General features: G+C 32.2%; 1 protein-coding gene and 5 non-coding genes across 7 annotated transcripts; 2 read left to right on the top strand and 4 right to left on the bottom strand.

Moving 5' to 3' along the window:
* The first annotated feature begins 1,595 nt into the window (after nt 1-1,595).
* Nucleotides 1,596-15,123, top strand: LOC111705271 (neuroendocrine convertase 1). 2 transcript variants are annotated; one of them, XM_023477777.1, is made up of 19 exons: nt 1,599-1,865; nt 2,777-2,832; nt 4,746-4,808; nt 4,956-4,981; nt 5,242-5,364; nt 6,966-7,051; nt 7,519-7,610; nt 8,179-8,237; nt 8,597-8,786; nt 9,658-9,757; nt 10,622-10,695; nt 11,010-11,224; nt 11,760-11,875; nt 12,176-12,255; nt 12,495-12,616; nt 13,077-13,269; nt 13,424-13,500; nt 14,417-14,508; nt 14,905-15,123. In XM_023477777.1, exons 1-19 carry the CDS (start codon nt 1,829-1,831, stop codon nt 15,051-15,053), a joined length of 1,950 nt encoding a protein of 649 aa, XP_023333545.1. In that variant the 5' UTR covers nt 1,599-1,828; the 3' UTR covers nt 15,054-15,123. The 2 variants fall into 2 exon arrangements, with proteins under 2 accessions (XP_023333546.1, XP_023333545.1); XM_023477778.1 differs by lacking the exon at nt 4,746-4,808 and having other exon boundaries at nt 1,596-1,865.
* An 841-nt stretch (nt 15,124-15,964) lies between these two features.
* Trnas-uga (transfer RNA serine (anticodon UGA)) lies at nt 15,965-16,046 on the bottom strand. Its single transcript has one exon. It is a non-coding gene; the product is annotated as a tRNA-Ser (tRNA).
* Nucleotides 16,047-16,194: 148 nt separating this feature from the next.
* Nucleotides 16,195-16,266, bottom strand: Trnat-ugu (transfer RNA threonine (anticodon UGU)). Its single transcript has one exon. It is a non-coding gene; the product is annotated as a tRNA-Thr (tRNA).
* Nucleotides 16,267-17,379: 1,113 nt separating this feature from the next.
* Nucleotides 17,380-17,451, bottom strand: Trnaa-ugc (transfer RNA alanine (anticodon UGC)). Its single transcript has one exon. It is a non-coding gene; the product is annotated as a tRNA-Ala (tRNA).
* A 182-nt stretch (nt 17,452-17,633) lies between these two features.
* Nucleotides 17,634-17,717, bottom strand: Trnal-uaa (transfer RNA leucine (anticodon UAA)). The gene has a single exon. It is a non-coding gene; the product is annotated as a tRNA-Leu (tRNA).
* Nucleotides 17,718-18,161: 444 nt separating this feature from the next.
* Trnal-uag (transfer RNA leucine (anticodon UAG)) lies at nt 18,162-18,241 on the top strand. The gene has a single exon. It is a non-coding gene; the product is annotated as a tRNA-Leu (tRNA).
* The last annotated feature ends 3,266 nt before the right edge of the window (nt 18,242-21,507 follow it).

The following is a 21,507-nucleotide window of genomic DNA, read 5'->3' as shown; positions in this document are numbered from 1 at the left end:
GTGTATATACATTATAGAATATAAATATCCTGCTACTGTATATCAGAGCATGCAAATATTGACAATATGTATATAAATATATTTATAGACATATATAATGGATTATTCATTAACAGTAAGTGGTGGCTCAACAGAAAAGATAAGCTGAGATCGAACCGTTTGTTTGGAAATTGTTATTTTTGAACGCTTGATCTAGATATCCAATGTAAAAAATTTTTAATTTGAAAAATCAATGCTTTATCCCTTAATTAGGGTATGACACTGACTATCAAAGAGTAATAAAATTACTTCCAAAGTCTGCACACTGAAAACCAAGAATGTGCACGCGCTCAAACAAAAATCGAGCAGAATTTTGCCAATTACTCTTTTTAAACTTAAGGTAGAAACAAGTGCTTTGCATATGTATATGTTTAAAGCTACAAAAAAGTAAAAGTGAGTTGGTTAATTAAAAACCAAAAAAAGACCAAGTCGTTGCGACACTTAATAACCGAGGCTGTCTAAAAAATGTATGAGTAAGTTTTACAGTTAGATTTGAGTTTGCAATAAGATGGAGATGAATGCATGATCCTGAGATTGACAGCACAAAAGGTCTGAGAACTGGGTAGATTACATTTATTTGTATTGTTTAACAAAACTAAAACTATAATACATTTTATCTCAGCTCCCGAGTGCGTAATCCCATCTTTTTTAAAATTCTTTCTTTCAAATGTCCTAGCTGCAGTACAGTCATGATATTATCAAACATTCAAAGTGGCGCAAACGTGTCTTTCTAACCCTTTGATTAATAGTAGGATTCTTGGATATTGGTTACTTGGGTATTAAACTTAATTTATACTTTTTGTTGAAATACAATTCTAAAATCAATTCCTAAAATTAACTGACAAACATAAACAATTTTTATTTTCAAGATCGAACTATTCCTAAGTTTAGTTTTGAACATGTATATGTGTTTATTTCATCCAATAACAAACAAACAAACAAAATTCAATGAAAAGAAAAATTAGTAAACATTATAAGTTTTACGAATGTAAGATACTTTTTTTTAGATAAATGAATTAATTAACATGACAACAGTCTACAAATTAGAGTTAAATGGTGTAACCAGCACAATTTTGTTCTCTTCTAGGGTCTGAAGTTTTTATTTTACCTTCTATGGGTTTGTTTGATCTAGGTGTGAATTACGGTTGTTCTTTAATTCCTATGTAATACCAAAGATCTCACACGAAATGGGCTAATTTTTCCAACAATAATTGATAAACGTATAATTTTCTGTGATTTTATTCTTAAACTAGCTTTGTTACCCAATTTTGTCTGGAAAATAATTTTTCATGTTAAAGTCAACCCGCTCAAATTAGAGCAACCAGAACACATTCCCTTGGTTCTACCTAGTTCTCTAATTTTTCGTGTTAAAGTCAACCCGCTCAAATTAGAACAACCAGAACACATTCACTTGGTTCTACCTAGTTCTCTAACTTTTCGTGTTAAAGTCAACCCGCTCAAATTAGAACAACCAGAACACATTCACTTGGTTCTACCTAGTTCTCTAATTTTTCGTGTTAAAGTCAACCCGCTCAAATTAGAACAACCAGAACACATTCCCTTGGTTCTACCTAGTTCTCTAATTGTTGAGGCCAGTTGGACCAGTGGTAGATGAGTTATAATGGGACATCCTATTAAACAAACGGTGATTACGACTTTATATGTATAAACAATAATACTTCTGTGCCCCCCCCCCTCTATACACCTACCAAGTTACAAGTTATAAATGACACCTGAGGTGTTTATCAAGGATTAACAAGTGTCCCCAGTTCTCTTTACTCCGTCCTTCATGAAGGTTCAGAAACTTTATCTTCTCCTTCAATTAGGAAACTGCTTTTTAAAACTTATAATATTCATACAATCGTATCTCAAGGAAGATATACAGGGTTACCCACAAAGGTTGAGACTGCAAAGACGACCTGAAAATCTTTAAATATGACGATCTCAAGGTTAAATTGAGTCGTATGCCTTGAATATAGCCTTTTATTGGCTTATTAAATGATTTGGCAAAGAATGACAAAGTTTGAAATTATGATTAAAGGAATTAGACAATACAAATTTTGTACGGTCGGCTCTAAAGTAGCATCTTTTGTAGGTAACCATGTACCAGCAAATCAAACACATTTGTACATTTGTACATGTTAGTTTAAATTGCACCCTGCGACCGACGTGTTTCCCAACGCTCTAGCACCCTCGTACGTGAAGGATCCGGTTGGCAAGCACATTTTTGGAACACAATTTATTTGTAAACAAAGATATGGAGGTTATTCTTGCTTACACTAAATCAACTTTTACCAAAGTTAAAAAAAGTGCAAAAACTTTATTCCCATTTCCCTCATGTCAAAGGGAAAAGTAGTTAAACCAACAGTTTGCGACATAATAGGTATATTTAAAATGTTTACTATTGCAATTAAAGGGAAGATTCCAGATTTACAACGTTAATTTTATCAAAAATGTGGAAGATAGCGTCGCTTTTCTGACTCGAAAAGTCTTTACTTCTTTATTGCTCTTTCGCAGAGAAACTGCAAATGAAAATAAACAGTTTTAAGAAATAAAAACATTGATTTCCAATTCATACATTATCAGACATATTTTTTATGGGTACCATTGTAAATCTGGCATGGCCATCTTTGTATGGAGGGTCACTTAAAAAATTACATTTACAGTCCCTTTAAGATGGGAACGAAGTTTAGTATTTTCATAATAAAAAAAGTTTTAATAAGCAAGCACTGTCTAGTCCTGCTATCAAGTATACCTGGATACAGAACTGTTAACTCACAACACCATGGACAGGTTGGATTTTAATTGTACTGCACCATGGACAGGTTGGATTTTAATTGTACTGCACCATGAACAGGTTGTATTGTAATCGTACTGCACCATGGACAGGTTGTATTGTAATTGTTCTGCACCATGGACAGTTTGTATAGTTATTGTAATTGTACTCGCCATGGACAGGTTGTATTGTAGTTGTACTGCACCATGGACAGGTTGTATTGTAATTGTTCTGTCCCATGGAGAGGTTGCATTGTAATTGTACTACACCATGGACAGGTTGTATTGTAATTGTTCTGTCGTATGGAGAGGTTGTATTGTAATTTTACTGCACCATGAACATGTTGTATTGTAATTTTTCAGTTCTATGTACAGGTTGTATTGTAATTGTTCTGCACCATGGACAGGTTGTATTGTAATTGATCTGTTCTATGTAGAGGTTGTATTGTAATTGTACTGCACCATGAACATGTGGCATTGTAATTTTTCTGTTCTATGTAGAGGTTGTATTATAATTGTACTGCACCATGGACAGGTTGTATCGTAATTGTACTGCACCATGACGAGGTTGTATTTTAATTGTTCTGCCCCATGGACAGGTTGAATTGTTATTGTAATTGTACTCGCCATGGACAGGTTGTATTGTTATTGTAATTGTACTCGCCATGGACAGGTTGTATTGTAATTGTACTTCATTATGGAATGGTTGTATTGTAATTGTACTTCATTATGGACAGATTGTATTGTAATTGTACTTCAATATGGACAGATTGCATTTTAATTGTACTTCATTATGGACAGGTTGTATTGTAATTGTAATTCATTATGGACAGGTTGTATTGTAATTGTGCTAAATTATGGACAGATTGTATTGTAATTGTACTTCATTATGGACAGGTTGTATTGGTATTGTGATTGTGCTCATAATTAACAGGTTTTATTGTTTTTGGAATCGTTCTGCACCACAAAGAAATAAAAAACACAGAGTACAAGCTTTATTATTTTAAAATTAACTTGGATAAACTCAATTTGAACCACCCCAAGCAAGTATTCTGCAATAGAAACTAGAATCATTTTATAGAATGGCTTAGGACATTTGGTGAACTGTACCGTTAAGCCTTGTGTAGTCGGTATGTGTACTGTACAGCTTTATCTAGCATGCTTGAAAATATGCCCTGTACTTGAAATGAATTGGGAGTTCACAGCATGGTTTTTGCATTCATCTGAGCTTAAACTTCTATAAATATATATAAACAAATATAAAAAGTAAATAATAAGTAATAAGGTTGATATATGAATTATTTAACTATATTACTGTACGTACCACTAATTATATATAATTATACTAAAGAAAATAAATTATTTTTCAACTACACGTTGTATACCTCATATTGTAGTTGTTATGTACAGGATGCAGCAAATAAATGGATGAATTATTGAACTATATTACTAAACCTGTATATGTAAAGGATGCAACAAATGAATGAACTATATTACTAAATCTGTATATGTAAAGGATGCAACAAATGAATGGATGAACTATTGAACTATATTACTAAACCTGTATATGTAAAGGATGCAGCAAATGAATGGATGAATTATTTAACTATATTACTAAACCTGTATATGTAAAGGATGCAACAAATGAATGGATGAATTATTGAACTATATTACTAAACCTGTATATGTAAAGGATGCAACAAATGAAGGGATGAATTATTGAACTATATTACTAAACCTGTATATGTAAAGGATGCAACAAATGAATGGATGAATTATTGAACTATATATTACTAAACCTGTATATGTAAAGGATGCAACAAATGAATGGATGAACTATTGAACTATATTACTAAACCTGTATATGTAAAGGATGCAACAAATGAATGGATGAATTATTGAACTATATTACTAAACCTGTATATGTAAAGGATGCAACAAATGAATGGATGAATAGGTGGATTGTTGAACTAGAGTCTGGAGAAGAAGCCGAGGTGATTTTAACAGAATTAAGTTTGCAGGAAGAGAAATAGTTTAGATAAAAATTCTTTGTGAATATATATTTTCTTTCATTTTAGCAAGGCATCTTAAAAAATTGTCTTTCCTCCAAAATACAATTTTTGATTAAGAATTTTTTTTAGATCTTTGCAGACGAAGTTAACCTCAGGTACTTTTTTATGTAACTTATGTCTCATTCATCCATTGATCTTATTCTAAAATTTCTATATAATAAAAAAGAAAAATTCTAAACATAAAAATAAAAAGATAAAGAAAAAATATCAACATGTCAGGTAATAACTTAAAAAAATCTAGTTATTATATTGACCATATTAATCAAAAACCATTCATACTAAATCTTTTTGATACATGTTTTTTTGTCAATATTCACCTAAAAATTCCCGTGGTTTAAATAGATGTATTGATCAGGATGGTTGGAGAACTACCAGGTTTTCCTCACCATTATCTTCTAGAGAGAACAGTTCTTGACAGAACAGAACAACAAGGGGGACAGGATACATCCTTGACTAATCTACTAGTATCAGACAATAGGTATACTTCTGATTATTAAATCAAGGGGGACAGTATACATCCTTGACTAATCTACTAGTATCAGACAATAGGTATACTTCTGATTATTTAATCAAGGGGGACAGGATACGTCCTTGACTAATCTACTAGTATCAGACAATAGGTATACTTCTGATTATTTAATCAAGGGGGACAGGATACGTCCTTGACTAATCTACTAGTATCAGACAATAGGTATACTTCTGATTTTTTAATCAAGGGGGACAGGATACATCCTTGACTAATCTACTAGTATCAGACAATAGGTATTCTTCTGATTATTTAATCAAGGGGAACAGGATACATCCTTGACTAATCTATTAGTATCAGACATTAGGTATATTTCTGATTATTTAATCAAAGGGGACAGGATACATCCTTGACTAATCTACTAGTATCAGACAATGGGTATACTTCTGATTATTTAATCAAGGGGGACAGGATACATCCTTGACTAATCTACTAGTATCAGACAACAGGTATACTTCTGATTATTTAATCAAGGGGGACAGGATACATCCCTGACTAATTTACTAGTATCAGACAATAGGTATACTTCTGATTATCAAATCAAGGGGGACAGGATACATCCTTGACTAATCTACTAGTATGAGACAACAGGTATACTTCTGATTATTTAATCAAGGGGAACAGGATACATCCTCGACTAATCTACTAGTATGAGACAATAGGTATACTTCTGATTATTTAATCAAGGGGGACAGGATACATCCTTGACTAATCTACTAGTATCAGACAATATGTATACTTCTGATTATTAAATCAAAAAGAACAGCATATATCCTTGCCTAATCTACTAGTATCAGACAATAGGTATACTTCTGATTATTAAATTAAGGAGAACAGCATACATCCTTGACTAATTTACTAGTATCAGACAATAGGTATACTTCTGATTATTTAATCAAGGGGGACAGGATACAACCTTGACTAATCTACTAGTATCAGACAACAGGTATACTTCTGATTATTAAATCAAGGGGGACAGTTTACATCCATGACTAATCTACTAGTATCAGACAATAGGTATACTTCTGATTATTAAATCAAGGGGAACAGGATAACTCCTTGACTAATCTTTAGTATGAGACAATATGTATACTTCTGATTATTAAATCAAGGGGAACAGGATAAATCCTTGACTAATCGTTAGTATGAGACAATATGTATACTTCTGATTATTAAATCAAGGGGAACAGGATAACTCCTTGACTAATCTTTAGTATGAGACAATATGTATACTTCTGATTATTAAATCAAGGGGAACAGGATAAATCCTTGACTAATCGTTAGTATGAGACAATATGTATACTTCTGATTATTAAATCAAGGGAACAGGATACATCCTTGACATAATCTACTAGTATCAGACAACAGGTATACTTCTGATTATTAAATCAAGGGGGACAGGATACATCCTTGACTAATCAACTAGTATGAGACAACAGGCAAACTTCTGATTATTAAAACATTGTAGATTGGAAAGTCATTGTAAAGTATGTAATTAACAAAAAAAATAATCATTTGATGTTATGCATTAACTGTTACAAATCCTTTTCAAGAGTGAAATGGGCTGAGCAACAGTTCGAGAAAGTTCGAGTAAAACGAGGAGTTTATCTACCCTACTATATTTTCTCAGAAACATCAGGTAAAAGCTGTTAAAAAATATTAGTTAAAGGTACAATTCAAAACAACTAGGCTTGCAACGTGCTAAAAACCTCTTTTGAATATCTTAGTGTTTGGTTGCGGATCTGTCTGAAAGCCTACCTTAATTTAGTTTAATAAAAATATGAGGGTTTTACAATTCCAATTTTTTTTACCAAAAATTCAGACAAGCCAAAAATGTTTACTGTTCCTTTGTCAGATGTAAATTTAAAACGAACTTGTAGATTTAAAAGATGAGAGGCCGGTCGGGTGGGGGACATCAACGCAGTACCCCACTCCCCAAAAATCAACATTTGAAACTGAACTTCAACAAAAAAATTGTTATTTTCCAATTATGATTTGATATAACTGAAGTATAAAGTAATGAATTTTTACATACAGTAAAATCATTGAATTAACATATTCTCTTTGCACCACCGAGCGGTATGATATGAATTGTATGTATCGTAGGATTACGAAGTATAGAGAAAAGTATTCCTGCAGAACTATTAGAACTCTGGAGAGAAGAGGAGAATTATAATAAACCGGAATTACCAAAACAGGTTTAAAACGGGTTTAGGAAAAATATTACCAACAAAGGATGAGATTATAAAGAAGACCTGAAAAAATCTACAAGTATGACGATTCCAAGGGTAAATGAAGTCTTCTGTCCTGATGATAGTTATTATTTGGCCTTTGTAATGATTTTGCAAGAAGAGAAACAAGTTTACGGTTGCAAAGAAGCATAAATATAAGGAAATAGACCATATAAATTCCACACAGTCGTCTCTGAAATCTCATCCTTTCTGGGTAACCCTGTATACATATAAAAAAGAATAGTATTTGTATTGTATTGTATTTGGGAACCCGACGTTGCCCAGGATTTTATAATTATATAAAATCATCTTCCGGCCGACGTTTTAATTATAGTTTTAGCCGAAGTGCCCGTCATTTCCCGTGAAATTTAAAATAAAATAAAGCTTATGTTACCCCGGGTTTCCTCGAAAAATTTCAGCCAATTTGGTCCACCCATTTAGCCAGCTATGCTTAAATATGTAACTATATATGAGCGAAGAGCTTTAATATAATATATAAATATAGAATTTAGACGTATGAAATATGTTTATTTAGAAAAAGGAGTTGTTTAATGATGAACTTTGGGATCATCAATGGTATCTACACGACACAAGGAAACTGAATATTTAAAAGTAAAAAAGTTTGATTTGTTGATTTAACTATTTATTTACATAACTCAATTTACATAAATCAATATATATATATAAGCCGGACTAATAAATACCAAGAAGAAATTACCCAAATAAGTGAACGGTCCCTTTTAAGGAATTAAGTTGTTGCCAAAAACACTGCTTTTCAAATCACTATATCGTTGCAACCTAATGTCGTAGTTTGATATTTCAAACTATGAAGTCGATCAAATCAAAGGTTTACACCATTAGATTCCAGAGATATAGGAGTTAGAAATAGAATATGTGAATTTGTGGCAAAGTCTCAATTCTTTTAGTTTGAATAGTTTGAAATATTCTATCAGATCCCAAGCTGGATTACCAGATATATCCCTTCATGTAGTTGGAGCCTGGAGCCGAGGTATAGATGGGACCGGAGTTAATGTAATAGTTCTTGACGATGGATTAGACTACACTCATCCTGATCTAGCTGGAAACTATAATCCACAACTCAGCTATGATTTCAATGATAATGATCCTGATCCTAAACCTAAGGTTATTATATATATGTAGTAAACACCTACTCCATAATAAGTTCTCGAAACGTATCTATCAAGGTACAAACCATCCGCTATCAAAGTAAACCAGGACACAATCCACATGGTTACAATCCCGCTAACTATCAACGCCACTGCCGCTGGGCGCGATCTCTGTAGCTATTGAACCAAGCTATTAATCCAGGCTCTAAATGCCAAACAGGGACACAAGCGTAGCTAGCCAACAAGCTATTAATCCAGTGCTGGCACATTTAGCTATATGAACAATCTACGACATGATTTACTATGGGCCTCTTTGTTTGCTACATATATACATGCAAAGTATATTTTAAGGTAGGGGGGATAGGATATGCGTACATTACGCTCACATATTTGAACTGCTCAGAAACTAGTTTGTGAGCAATAACAATAACAAAGATTGTAGGTTTAATGAAAACAAAAATCCCCACTACCCTTTAAAATATCCTAGTTGCGTCTAGCTGGGTGTGTAGTTATCTTCAATCGTTCATTTACATCTAAAGTCAGCTGTTTGTTTGTTTACCTTATTATTTACAACTAATTGTTCTTATTCTTATAAAATTGTTGGTATGAAATGAAAAAATCATGAAAAACGTTCAACAAATTTTGAAAAGAAACAAGAGAGGATAATGTAATAAAACTAGCATGACTCAGACAATGGTTTCAATAGAAAAGTTTTAAAATATTTATCTTAGAATGATGATTGTAAATACTTTTTTCTTTTAAATTAAATTTCTTAGATTTTGACATCTCAAAATATCTGTAACCATAATAAAATACAATACAGTTATAATTGCTATTGGAGTATTTTAACGTATTAGTTTTGAAAAAATTGACTTTATTTTGCCTAGAGTGAGACGGCTAGTCATGGAACACGTTGTGCAGGGGAGATTGCCATGCTACCCAATAATCATCTGTGTGGGGTGGGAGTAGCCTTCAACTCTACTATTGGTAAATACTGAACATAACCCTTTAACAAAAATATAAGAGTTTTAAAAAAGAAACTACAACCTTTAACAAAAAAAAAGTTTTTAAAAAGAAACTCACCTCTACCTCTTTCCAATTCCCATATATTTTGATCTAGCAAAATTCAAGCTAAATCTAGTCAAAAAAATATAATGACTAGAGAACGAGTTTGAGGATGATTGTATCTTTAATAGATGGCGGCACAATTCTTGAAAATTGTTTTCAAAGAAAATACAAAAAAGAAACTATTTATGAGAATAAAAATCATGATGGAAAATACATTAATTTAAACTTTAGTCTAAAAAAAGAATCCTCGTTGCGGCTAGGATTTGGAAAAATTATTAAACTGTTCTCTTTTTATGTTATACTTTGGACTTTAAAGAATTTTTTAAATCTGAAGAGATTTTAAAAAGTTAACATTTTCCATAAAAGATCACATGTAACCAGGGTTCTATTTGTTTAAAAGCTAAGTTGTTAACAAAAACTGAAAAGACTTTAGTTTAGTGTAAATAATTGCAACTATGCTATGTACAAGTAAACATTTATGAACAGATAAACATATACACACATTACAGGTATCAATATATAGTGTATGCATGTACAGATAAACATTTACATACAAACAGGTGCATATGTAGTATATACATGTAAATACATACAGGTACAGATTTGCATGGTACAGATTCCAACTTTTTCTAACCGTTTCATTAACAGTTAGTTCCAACCGTTAAAAAAGAAAAATTTCAGGTAGCCGTTAATTTTAAAGGTAAGAACGGAATTCGTTAACGGCATTTACCGTTTTTTTAAATTACCGTTAGTTAACGATCTCAATTTTATCAACTACGTTAGGCGGGATTAGACTTCTGGATGGAAAAATATCTGATGAATTAGAGGGAAAAGCTTTGTCCTGGGCTCTAGACAAGGTAAAGTAAATTGACATTTCTAAGAATCAGAATCCTGTATTATCATAATAAATAATAAATTCGTCATTTTTTGCGATCTTTTTAAAGACCAAATCAAAAAAATTGATAAGTATATATTTTCGGCATGTCCGATTCACAACAATAAACATAAAAGCTTTGTCTGATCAAGGATGCGTGAGATGTTTATCATCTTTTTTTAAAAGTTTATTATTTTCAATTGTGATTTCTCTAAAAAGTTATATAAAGGGAATCGGGGGCATTCTTCTCTTGCAATGTATAAGATCACTGCAAATTACAAAGCCAGTTCCTTTAAGGTTGATATATTCTCCTCCTCCTGGGGTCCTAACGACGACGGAGCAACTGTTGAAGGTCCAGGCCGACTTGCAACCAAGGCTCTAGAGAGGGGTATAAGAGAGGGTAGAGGAGGGAAGGGTGTTATATATGTTTGGGCGAGTGGTAATGGTGGAAGTCATGGAGATGATTGTAACTGTGATGGATATACAGCTAGTATTTATACATTGTCAGTTAGGTAAGTTGTATTTTATATCACATTTAATCATAATCTATGTTTAGGAATATGATACAGTAAGAACCAAAAAACTGAATTGTATTTGATTTTGGTTACACTGTCGTTTTTCTTATAGCTTATAAATCACTCAGTAAGTGAAATGGGTCTGTGTACACTGCACAAATCATGTCTCATATTCATTAGACTATTCTAAGTCCTAACTTGTGTCTAAAAGTCGTCTTCATAATCCAGTTTTCTGATTCACACTGCAGGATGATACATTAACCGACAGATTCTGACATTTTTGATCTTTCAGATTATATTTGATGCCGCAATATTTAAACAATTGTATTTTTGAAGGTTTAAGGCCAAAAGGTCGTCACTAAAGCCTTATCCTTTGTCGGTTACAAATTCATTTACAATCAATCTGGAAAACCAATTCTCAGAAATAATTACAATTCAGAGTTAGTAAAATTAGCCAAGACATTGTAAGTTAGAATCATGCCTAAATTACATAAGTAGTGCAGTATGTTAATAATTGATTACCTATTACTAGCTCAGCTAGTCAGCAAGGGTCAGCTACATGGTATGGAGAATCTTGTTCTTCTACTCTTACATCAGCTTTCAGCAGTGGAGCATATACTGATCAGAAGATTGCAACTACAGATTTAGGCAGGAACTTTCTTTTTATAATAGGAAAAAAATCACTACAGATTAGCTTAATATAGTTTACGAAATATTTTGATTTTGGCGATTACTTTGAGGTCGGAACTGAGTAAGAAAATTCAATGTCTTTAGAAATAAGAATTGCCGAAAAACTAAAATGGTGTGGCATTGCAAAGAGATTATTTTTGGCTAATTGCTGCCGGAAAATAGAAATGTTAAAAATTATAGTAATAGGAATTTGTTTCCCGGTCAATTTGAATAATATAAAAAAATGTTCTATTAGTGAATTGACTAATAAATAATTAGGAGGTGGATGCACTGTTAGCCATACAGGAACCTCTGCTGCAGCTCCCCTGGCAGCTGGTATATTTGCTCTGGTTCTCCAGGTTTAGAGATGGGCATTGTTTTTGTGAACGAACATAAGGATCGTTCAGAGTAAAGACTATCGTTAGTAATCGTTTTTATGTGTCAGTCAATACTCGATCTTTAAAGAACAATTTCAAAATCGGTTGTTCGAAGAAACGAACGAACGATTTGATTGAACAATCCTTCAGTTAGAAAATGAACGAAATTGATGGAAAATGAACGAATGAATAAAAAAATGAACGTGCCTATTTCTATCCAGGTAGCTCCAACCCTGACATGGAGAGATGTTCAGTACCTGGCAGTCTATACCTCGGATCCAACTACATTAATGGAGAACACAGGATGGAGAAAAAATGGAGTTGGGCTTCTGTTTAATCCAAGGTGCTAATTAAACTGAAGGTTACGAGTCCCGGATATCTTGTGAATTTGAGAACCGTACCCCGGCCTAAAAATTAAGTGATGGGTCGACTTTTAGAGGGAAAACTTCAAACAAAAGCTGGGTTCAGCACCTAGTAAGTTATGCATAAAGTAATAATCTCTTTTACTATGTCCAATCATAACTCGGGAGCCCCTTGGACGATTTGTTTAAAATTTGGTTGGGGAACTCGATGAAATCTAGGACACGTTCTTAAGTTTTGTTTAAAACAAGTTGAGTAGGTATTACAAGGAAAACTTTGTGTCCAGGCAAAGCAGGGTTTCCAAGCCTATATTTAATATACATATGTAAATGCGAAGGAATGTTACTGAGATTAAAATATCTTAGAGATCTTCAATTTGTTTCAATTAAATCGAATTTCCAAATTAGACCAATTAAAGTAAAGTTTAATTTTGGTTTGTTTAGTTTTGGGTTTGGAGTTCTAAACGCTGACGAGATCGTATCCGCCGCAGAAGATTGGGAAAATGTTCCTCCTGGAGACTCCTGTGAGATCCATCCAGGAGCAGAGAATACTAATTTACAGGGTGGACCAGGAGATGTGATCATACTACGGTTCAATGCATCAAACTGTAGTATTAACTATGCGGAACATGTCCAGGTTCAGAAATAAATGACCGATGAGTTTGGAATTTTCAAAAAGTAGTTTTCACATCTTGTGTAATTTGCGTCTAATATTTATATTTCTCTCATTACAAAATCATTATCCTGTTTTTAAATATTTTTTTGATTTTACTTATTATATATTTCTTCAGGCGTTTGTTTCCATAACACATCCGAACAGAGGAAATTTAGACATAGTTCTGCGTTCACCTATGAGGACAGCAACAAGGTTAGATAGCATCATCTTACAAATAAAGGAATTGAGTTTTTGTCATAAAGTCAAATTTTCTAACTGCTACATATATCTTTGCAACGTGATGATTAAACCTTTGATATGGGTTGCAAAGATAAAGGGATTAGAAATTCCGAGTTACAAAAATACCGGAAAAAATTCAGAGCTGGAAACTTTTGAATGGTGGATATCGGGATTAATGCTTATTCCTTTTCTTATCCTCCAGAGCTGAGAACTTTAGAATGGTGGATATTAGGATTATTGCTTAATCCACTCTTTTTCTTAATCTCCAGATTAAATATTGCTTGTTTTCCTCATGAATTTAATCTCCAGATTAATTAACAGATCGGGATTAAGGATATCACATTCTAAAGTTTTCAGCTCAGATTAAATAATGCTTGTTTTCCTCTTGTTTTTAATCTCCAGATTAATCAACTGATCGGGATTAAGGATATCCAATTCTAAAGTTCCCAGATTAATCAAGATGGTGTCTTTAAAAATATCCACAATTTATTTCTGGATTTAAAACTACAAAAACAAACATTGTGGTTTCAGTGCGGTCCAAATATAAAATTCAAAGTCCAAGCAAATAAATGCACTAGCATCTTTCTCAGCCCCCCTCCCCCCCCCCATCTAATAAAACCCAACTTATTTTGAGGTATTCTAAACCATCTCGATCTAAACCTATATCTTATCACAAAGACTCTAAAATGTTTGCATTGCCGAATGTGTGGGTTGCCCAATTCACAACGGTTCCACTTTAATCTTTTTCTAAACCACGTAAAAATTATCAAGTTTAAGATGAAAACAATGGATTTTTTTAGACTAAGGTAAAGAGTGCCGTTGTAAATCAGACATGCTCATTTTAACTTGAGGGTTACTTAAAGTTTCCTTAATCTTGATTTTATTTCAGATTGTTGGCTCCCCGGCCTAAGGATAAGTCTGACCGTGGATTCCATGACTGGGGTCTAATGTCAGTTGAAACCTGGGGGGAGGCCCCACAAGGTAAATATACCCCCCCCCCTCCCCCACCATATCTTTTTAACAAAATAATTCTGTTTTTGGAAGGAATATAATCAAAGAGTAGTAAGTTTTTCCTACTGCAGTAGACTTCACAAGTAAATAAATATTTGGGGGATTCCTTGTTTACCTTCCTTGAATTTACATTGTGTTGACCGCTATTTGCTTGACCGGGCCTAGTGGTGCAGTGAGGGGGGGGGGTGGTATTTTTTAATAAATTCTTTTAGATGGCCGACTATGGAAAATTAGTAATTCTGCCAGTTTAAAAAAAAATTTGAATAAAAAAGTTAGATTTTTAGACTTTTGTTTTACCATTTTCCAACGATTATTAAATCAATATCATTGCTTAAGGACTTAAAATTATAATACAAATATTTCTAGGAGAATGGATGCTTTATATATCAGATCGAAGCTCAGGGTCTGATTTGAACTGGAAGGTCGAGAGTAGTAAACTTGTTATACACGGGATAAAAACCCTTCAGAACAAAAACATTCGTATACTGAGAAACATTACTAAAATGCTTGTGTGAAAAAAATAAAAATTTATACAATATTCTGAAAAAATGAGGATTTTTAAAATAAAAATATACTTTTAACTAATTACTTTAATTCAGAAAACATAGAGAAAAATATATACCAGGGTTTAGTGATATAATTGGGAGTTCAGAGTAAATAATCTTTATTTTCGATATTGAGACAATTCAGATTTGATTCTTTAATTGAAAATGTGGTCACTCTTCTCATTAAATCTTTTAATTCAAAAACTATGACTTATTACGTGATGCTCATTAATTTAGATGCAATACTCCTAAAATATAAATAAAAATGTCGTCCCTGATTTTCTTTGGAAGGCTTATATAATTATTTTAACTAAACGAGTATGTTCAGTTCAACCCATTATTAAAATTAATTATTTATTTAGTTAGAAAGCAGTTTTAACTAGTATTTTATCTGATATAATTCTGTTAAAATAAATTTAAAAGGTTTAATTCTTTGAAATATAAAATCATTTTTAAAACACTCACAATAATATTTTCAACAAAGAAAGCGGTAAAAAAATAAAGACAGAAAAAAACTGTGATATTAAAATCATTAGTCACCGGTTCATCAGGCGACTGAGTCGATTAAACAGAAAAATTTGTCAGAAATCAAAACAAAAGCAATCGGCCTTCAATAATTTTTTATGTTTGTTTAACCTAAATGTCTTAAATATATATTTGTACGCAAAAGGAAAAATAGTCAACAAGTGGAATGAAATATATAAACTTTTTATTACAGAATTGAAACCTTTTTTCATGAATAATGCGTTTCGAAATTATTGCTAATTGTGGGGGGGGGGGGTATACATAGGAAATTGGTGTTAAAAGAAGAGGAATAATGAAATAGACAATTATTTAGTTGGAAACACAATTAATTTTTATAACAAAAAGAAAAATATTTTCGCAGCCGGCAGGATTCGAACCTGCGCGGGGAAACCCCATTGGATTTCAAGTCCAACGCCTTAACCACTCGGCCACGACTGCATGTAATTACGTGATCAAATATATACATAGCGTTAAAACCTAAATTTAAACGCTGAAAAAAATAACAGTTGAAAAGCTATTGGCTATTTTAATAACTAACGATTCTATTTAAACAAAAAATGTATTAAATTTTATAATGAAACAAAAATGCCTCCAGAGAGGATTGAACTCTCGACCCCTGGTTTACAAGACCAGTGCTCTGCCACTGAGCTATAGAGGCTTACATACATTGGAGTAAAATCTTCCCAGGAAGATAATATTTGAAGCACATCTGTTACACAAATGATTTAAAATTCAGTGATGGTGATGGACCAAACCTCTGTAGAGTAAAAAAGTAGATGTTAGTTCCACATTTATTGAAAATATATTTCGGTCTGGGTTGACCCTCGTCAGTTCTAACGATATAATAACCATCAAAATCGATAAAAAAAATAAAAAATGTAAAAATCACAAGAAGATAAACAAACAATAAGATTATTCAAAATAAAAATTTGGGCTGTCAAATGGACTTACGGGAAAAGAACTCAGATTATGAGATGGGAAAAAATTTGCAAAATTCACTTTTTAAAAAATGCGTTAAGACAATTATTATTCCTTGAGATTGTTTCTTCACAAAGGTTAAAAACAAACTGTGTAGATGTGTGCATATAGAGTTGGGGTGGGGGTCGATCTAATTAACGTGAGTCGGGAGAGGGGGAGGGGGGGACGGCTTGTTTAAGGAGGGGTATTTAAAACCTTTTAAAGAATTGGACATAAAAAACTCTTTTTTTAAAACATACTGAATTGCAGTTAATAATTAAATAAAACTATTTTTTTCTGTTCATTCCTCTGAGTTCAGTCATAAAATCTCTGATGTATTTAGATTCTCGTACTTCAAGTAAACTTCTTCTCTAGAACGCTAACTTTTAGATGGCAGAGTTCATGTCCAGGAAGGTTAAAATGTTCTCCTGTAGGCTGGTTTGTATGGAGATTTCTAATGTAACCCATATGTTCTCTCACTCTTTCATCTAAAGATCTTGTTGTCTGTCCTATATATTGTAGTTTACAGTGTTCACATGTAATACAGTAAACTACATTTCTGGTCTTACAGTTGAAAGTTCCATTAATCTCAATCTTCTTGCTGGTATTAGAGGATTGTATAACTGTTCCAGTCTCTATGTAGGGACAAGTTGGGCAATTTAAACCACAAGGTTTCATACCAGGTATAATTGCCATGAACATAAAATATACGTTTTTAAATAAAATAGACACATTAAAAAAGTAGCTACATCTGGATATTTTATTTTTAGTTTAAAATCTAGATTCAAATTTAAACCCGCCGGTGATAAAAAGTTGGAGATGCCGGGGATCGAACCCGGGGCCTCATACATGCAAAGCATGCGCTCTACCACTGAGCTACATCCCCGCTTATGTATATGTACAAATATTTTAACAATGACAAAAAGGAAACAAGCTTTTTTTTGGAAATATGTCCTCCATTTTTATCTTTATCTTCATCTAGAAAAGTGACGAAACGCATTATTAGTAAAAAAATTTTTTAACAGGATTTATTCTAAGAGATGAGATGTGAATTATAAAAATAAGATCTGTCAGGTGTGGGGTTCGAACCCACGCAATCTTACGATTATGAGAGCTTAAATCTCACGCCTTAGACCACTCGGCCAACCTGACTGTGTTTCCAATGATAAAAATAATGATTAAAATTAAAAAAGCTCCGTTGTCACTGTGTCGTATAAAAAATTAATTTACCAAACTATGACTTATTACGAGGAAACCTATTTTTAGCTAAGAAAGATAATTATTCATTAATTTTTTTGGACTTAGAATTTCTTTTTGTTACAGAAAATTTTATCATTTTCAGTGAGTTTTAACTTACATTTACAATAATATAGTAAAGTGCGTTATTTGGTTATATTAAAAAATTGCTGAATTCGGTTATATCTATCTTGCAACCCCAAAAATTATTGTATTTTTCCTGAAAATCTGAAAAGTTAAGCTTAACTTTAACCAAATCACGAACTTTACTCTAAACCAATACATTTAAAGAAAAACTTGTATGTGAGGGGGGTGTCGTTAGTATGAAAGTTTAGTAGTCGAATACACTCCGAATAAGCAGGCAGTTTGGCCGAGTGGTCTAAGGCGCTGGTTTTAGGCACCAGTCCGAAAGGGCGTGGGTTCGAATCCCACAGCTGTCAAATATTTCTTTTCTTTCGTCCTATCCGGTCATTCCCGCCCTTGTCGATGTCGAGGTTTAGTGAGGAAATTCTTGCGACATATAATTTACTTTCACTTGTAAAGTACTTGTAGCCTGGCCCTATCTCACTGACACAGGCGACACGGGCAGGGAGGTTTAGAGAGTTCTAAATATTTTCCTAGATATTCTCTCTACATTATACACAGTCTAGGATGTTAGTATTTGTTGATAATTTTTGTGGCAACATTTTAGACCTGAAATAGAAAAATTATATTTTCTGTATAAAATGTAAAACATGTTAAGGTGAGTACTGAGTTTTTCACCCTCTAAAACTTTGCAACATTTTTTACAATAAACACAGCGTGTGTATACTTCACATAACACAAGCTGAGCAAGAATGAATTTTGTCTGATAAGAGAAACTGTTCTGTAAACCGAAATATTCCTACACTTACACAATACTTGCAAGTAATAGTCCCCAGAAAAAAAGCCTTTAATTCTTAATTAAGTTTGACAAAAAAGAGAAATGTATAATAGAAATAATAAGAAAAAAAATTTTAAAAAATAAAAGGATAGAAAAATAGTGGTGAAAACTAGAACTATAATAGAAAACAAATATAGAGAAAAAAATAAATTAATTAGAAATATTCTAAGTTAAAAAACACTTTAGCAAACGCTTATTTTCGTCTGCACTTTAATTAATAACTAATAGGTATATATGAACTAATAGTGATGAAGCCACTTAAGGACGCACAGTTAGGACATACAGTAAAGACGCAAAGCAAGGACACACATTAAAAAAGCATTTTTGATAACGTTCAGCTGCCAGCTGGGCATATTTTTTGCTTTCCAAGAGGGGGGGGGGGGGCTCAGAGATTGTTTCTTCACAAATGTTAAAAACAAACTGTGTAGATGTGTTCATATAGAGTTGGGGTGGGGGGGTGGATATCGGGATTAATGCTTATTCCTTTTCTNCCATAAATTTCACTTATCCAGGAGGGGGGCTCGAAACCATAGATTTCACTGATCCAGGGGGGCGCTCTTAACCATAGATTTCACTAATCCAGAGGGAGGGAGGCTCTAAACATCCCAGGGGGGTGGAGGGGGGCACCTCCTTTATACGCCTCTATTAACATCAGTCTATCAAGGGAAAACATACACACATACAATACATACGTCACAGGATAGCTAGCTGTACATTACAGGATAGCTAGCAGTACATTACAGGATAGCTAGCTGTACATTACAGGATAGCATAACTAAATTTTCATTAAAATTATTTGATAAAACCGAAATAGATACATAATTATAATTTCTAAATGACTTTTTATATTTTAAAGTAGAAAATATATAAAGAAAAAAATAGAAATGTATATGCACACACATATAGATATAAAATATTTTAATTCTTTTTCGTTTAAATATATTTTTATATGTTTAAATATATATTTACCTAAACTAATGTTTTATGGGTCTAACCCAATCTTCCGTTGTAATATATATATATATATTTAATAGAAACTTATTTTAAAATATCAATTATAAATGAAATAAAAAATAAAATATTAAAATTGAATTTACAAAAACTACAGAATCAAGTAAATATATAATATAGAAATATTCACAAAAAAGAATGGATATGTAAACTTTGTAAAAATGCGTATAAATTAAAGGAATGAGAAAATGAAATTTTATATTAAATAAAAAATAAATGTGAAAAATTTCAAAAAATACAAACATTTGAAAGTAAATGTGTATATATGTTTTAATATTTTTTTTTTATATATTTTATTTAAAATAGTTATTTTCAAATATTTCTAGTTTTACATATATTTATTTCTTTTTTATATACATTTATATTTCCATATTTTTCCTCCTTTTTTACATGTAAGTACACTGTACTTTTTACTTTTTGTATGTATTTTTTAAAACACTAGGCTTACAGGGCGCTTCGCGCCCATTTTCCATTTTAATTGTGACATTTTCACTTTGTACACATTGTAAGACAAAAACAAACAAAAATTTCGCGGATTTTATAAAATTTTTTTGTGGATTTTCAAAATCTTCAAAAATCGAATTTTGTCAGAGGCAAACTTTTCAAAATTCGATCATCCATAAACCAATTTTTTGTGGGACCTCATGTGATCCACATGAGGTCCCACAAAAAATTGGATCCGATCAATTTAGCCGTTTTGACGTTTATTGAATACAATCAAACAAACAGACAGACAAGCAAAGTATATAAATAGATCCAAATTTCTGATTGCTCGCAAATGGCAAAACAAACATTTCCCTTAAACAGATAAAATACAAGTCCAAGAAACTGAAATCAATGCACGAGAGATAAATGAATTATTTCAATTCCTCTCTGAGATTCCATGTTGCAGGGATAACTTTATTTGAGGGATCAAACATCGATTGTCAAAACTAAAAGTGTCCGTATTGGATATCAAGATTATGCGTTCAAGATTATTGATACTCTACAATAAAGTTGCGACCTATGGACCATTTGTTTTTTTTTGGATAAAGTTGTAATTGACAAATCTTAAATCTACATAGATGCTTAGATCGAAAACCGTTAGGTTTGTGATTTAAATATCTTCAAATCTGTAGGCATTTTACTTTTAGTTTTTCAAACTCATCATTCTTGGGGTTTAACTTGTGATTAAAATTAACATTTATTAAGTCTGGATTTAATTGGTTTCCCTAGTTCTGTATGGTTTGATTTCTTGACCTTGCTTTTATTAAAAGTTTTATGAAACGATTTGCAAGTAAGGCTCAATTTTAATGTGAATAACTGAGAGATTAAAAAAAAATATAAAACCAATTAAAAAGAAAATTTCAATCTTTTCTTTTTCTCATTTTTCTTCTTCAGATTTATTAATACACGATTTTACTCAGAAGATCTTGTGTTTCTATATAGTGTTAAAGCATTTTAATGAACATGAACATTGAACATTGGACAAAGGACAATGGAAAAATGAATATTTAAAAGATTTATTTTTTCTAAGAACTTAACTAAGTATCAAATATCTATTATCAATTTAAAGAGTGGACTTTCCAAGAATTAAATATATGGCTAAAACTATAATTTCTCTCTATTTCTTCGTTTTAGTTCCTGAAGATAGTTTTAGAAGATATCTAGGTTTGGAGAAGGTTTGTGTTCAAACCAACGAGGTTATAGTGTATAGAGTGATGTTGTACGCTAATACTTTACTAATTTTATAGGCCATAAACTATACCGAGAGCGTACTGCATATTTGTTTAT

The sequence above is a fragment of the Eurytemora carolleeae genome, unplaced genomic scaffold, assembly GCF_000591075.1.
Source record: "Eurytemora carolleeae unplaced genomic scaffold, Eaff_2.0 scaffold424, whole genome shotgun sequence".
Classification (NCBI taxonomy): Eukaryota; Metazoa; Arthropoda; class Copepoda; order Calanoida; family Temoridae; genus Eurytemora; species Eurytemora carolleeae.
The sequence above is the reverse complement of the archived record's forward strand: the minus strand, read 5'-3'. Positions and strand labels throughout refer to the sequence as shown.

Excerpts from the sequence above, each read along its gene's own strand:
- LOC111705271 (XM_023477777.1), top strand. The coding sequence starts at position 1,829 with ATGAAGGTTCAGAAACTTTATCTTCTCCTTCAATTAG. Across the intron at positions 7,052-7,518 it reads TATTTTCTCAGAAACATCAG|GATTACGAAGTATAGAGAAA; the intron begins GTAAAAGCTGTT and ends TATGTATCGTAG. Across the intron at positions 8,787-9,657 it reads ATCCTGATCCTAAACCTAAG|AGTGAGACGGCTAGTCATGG; the intron begins GTTATTATATAT and ends TATTTTGCCTAG.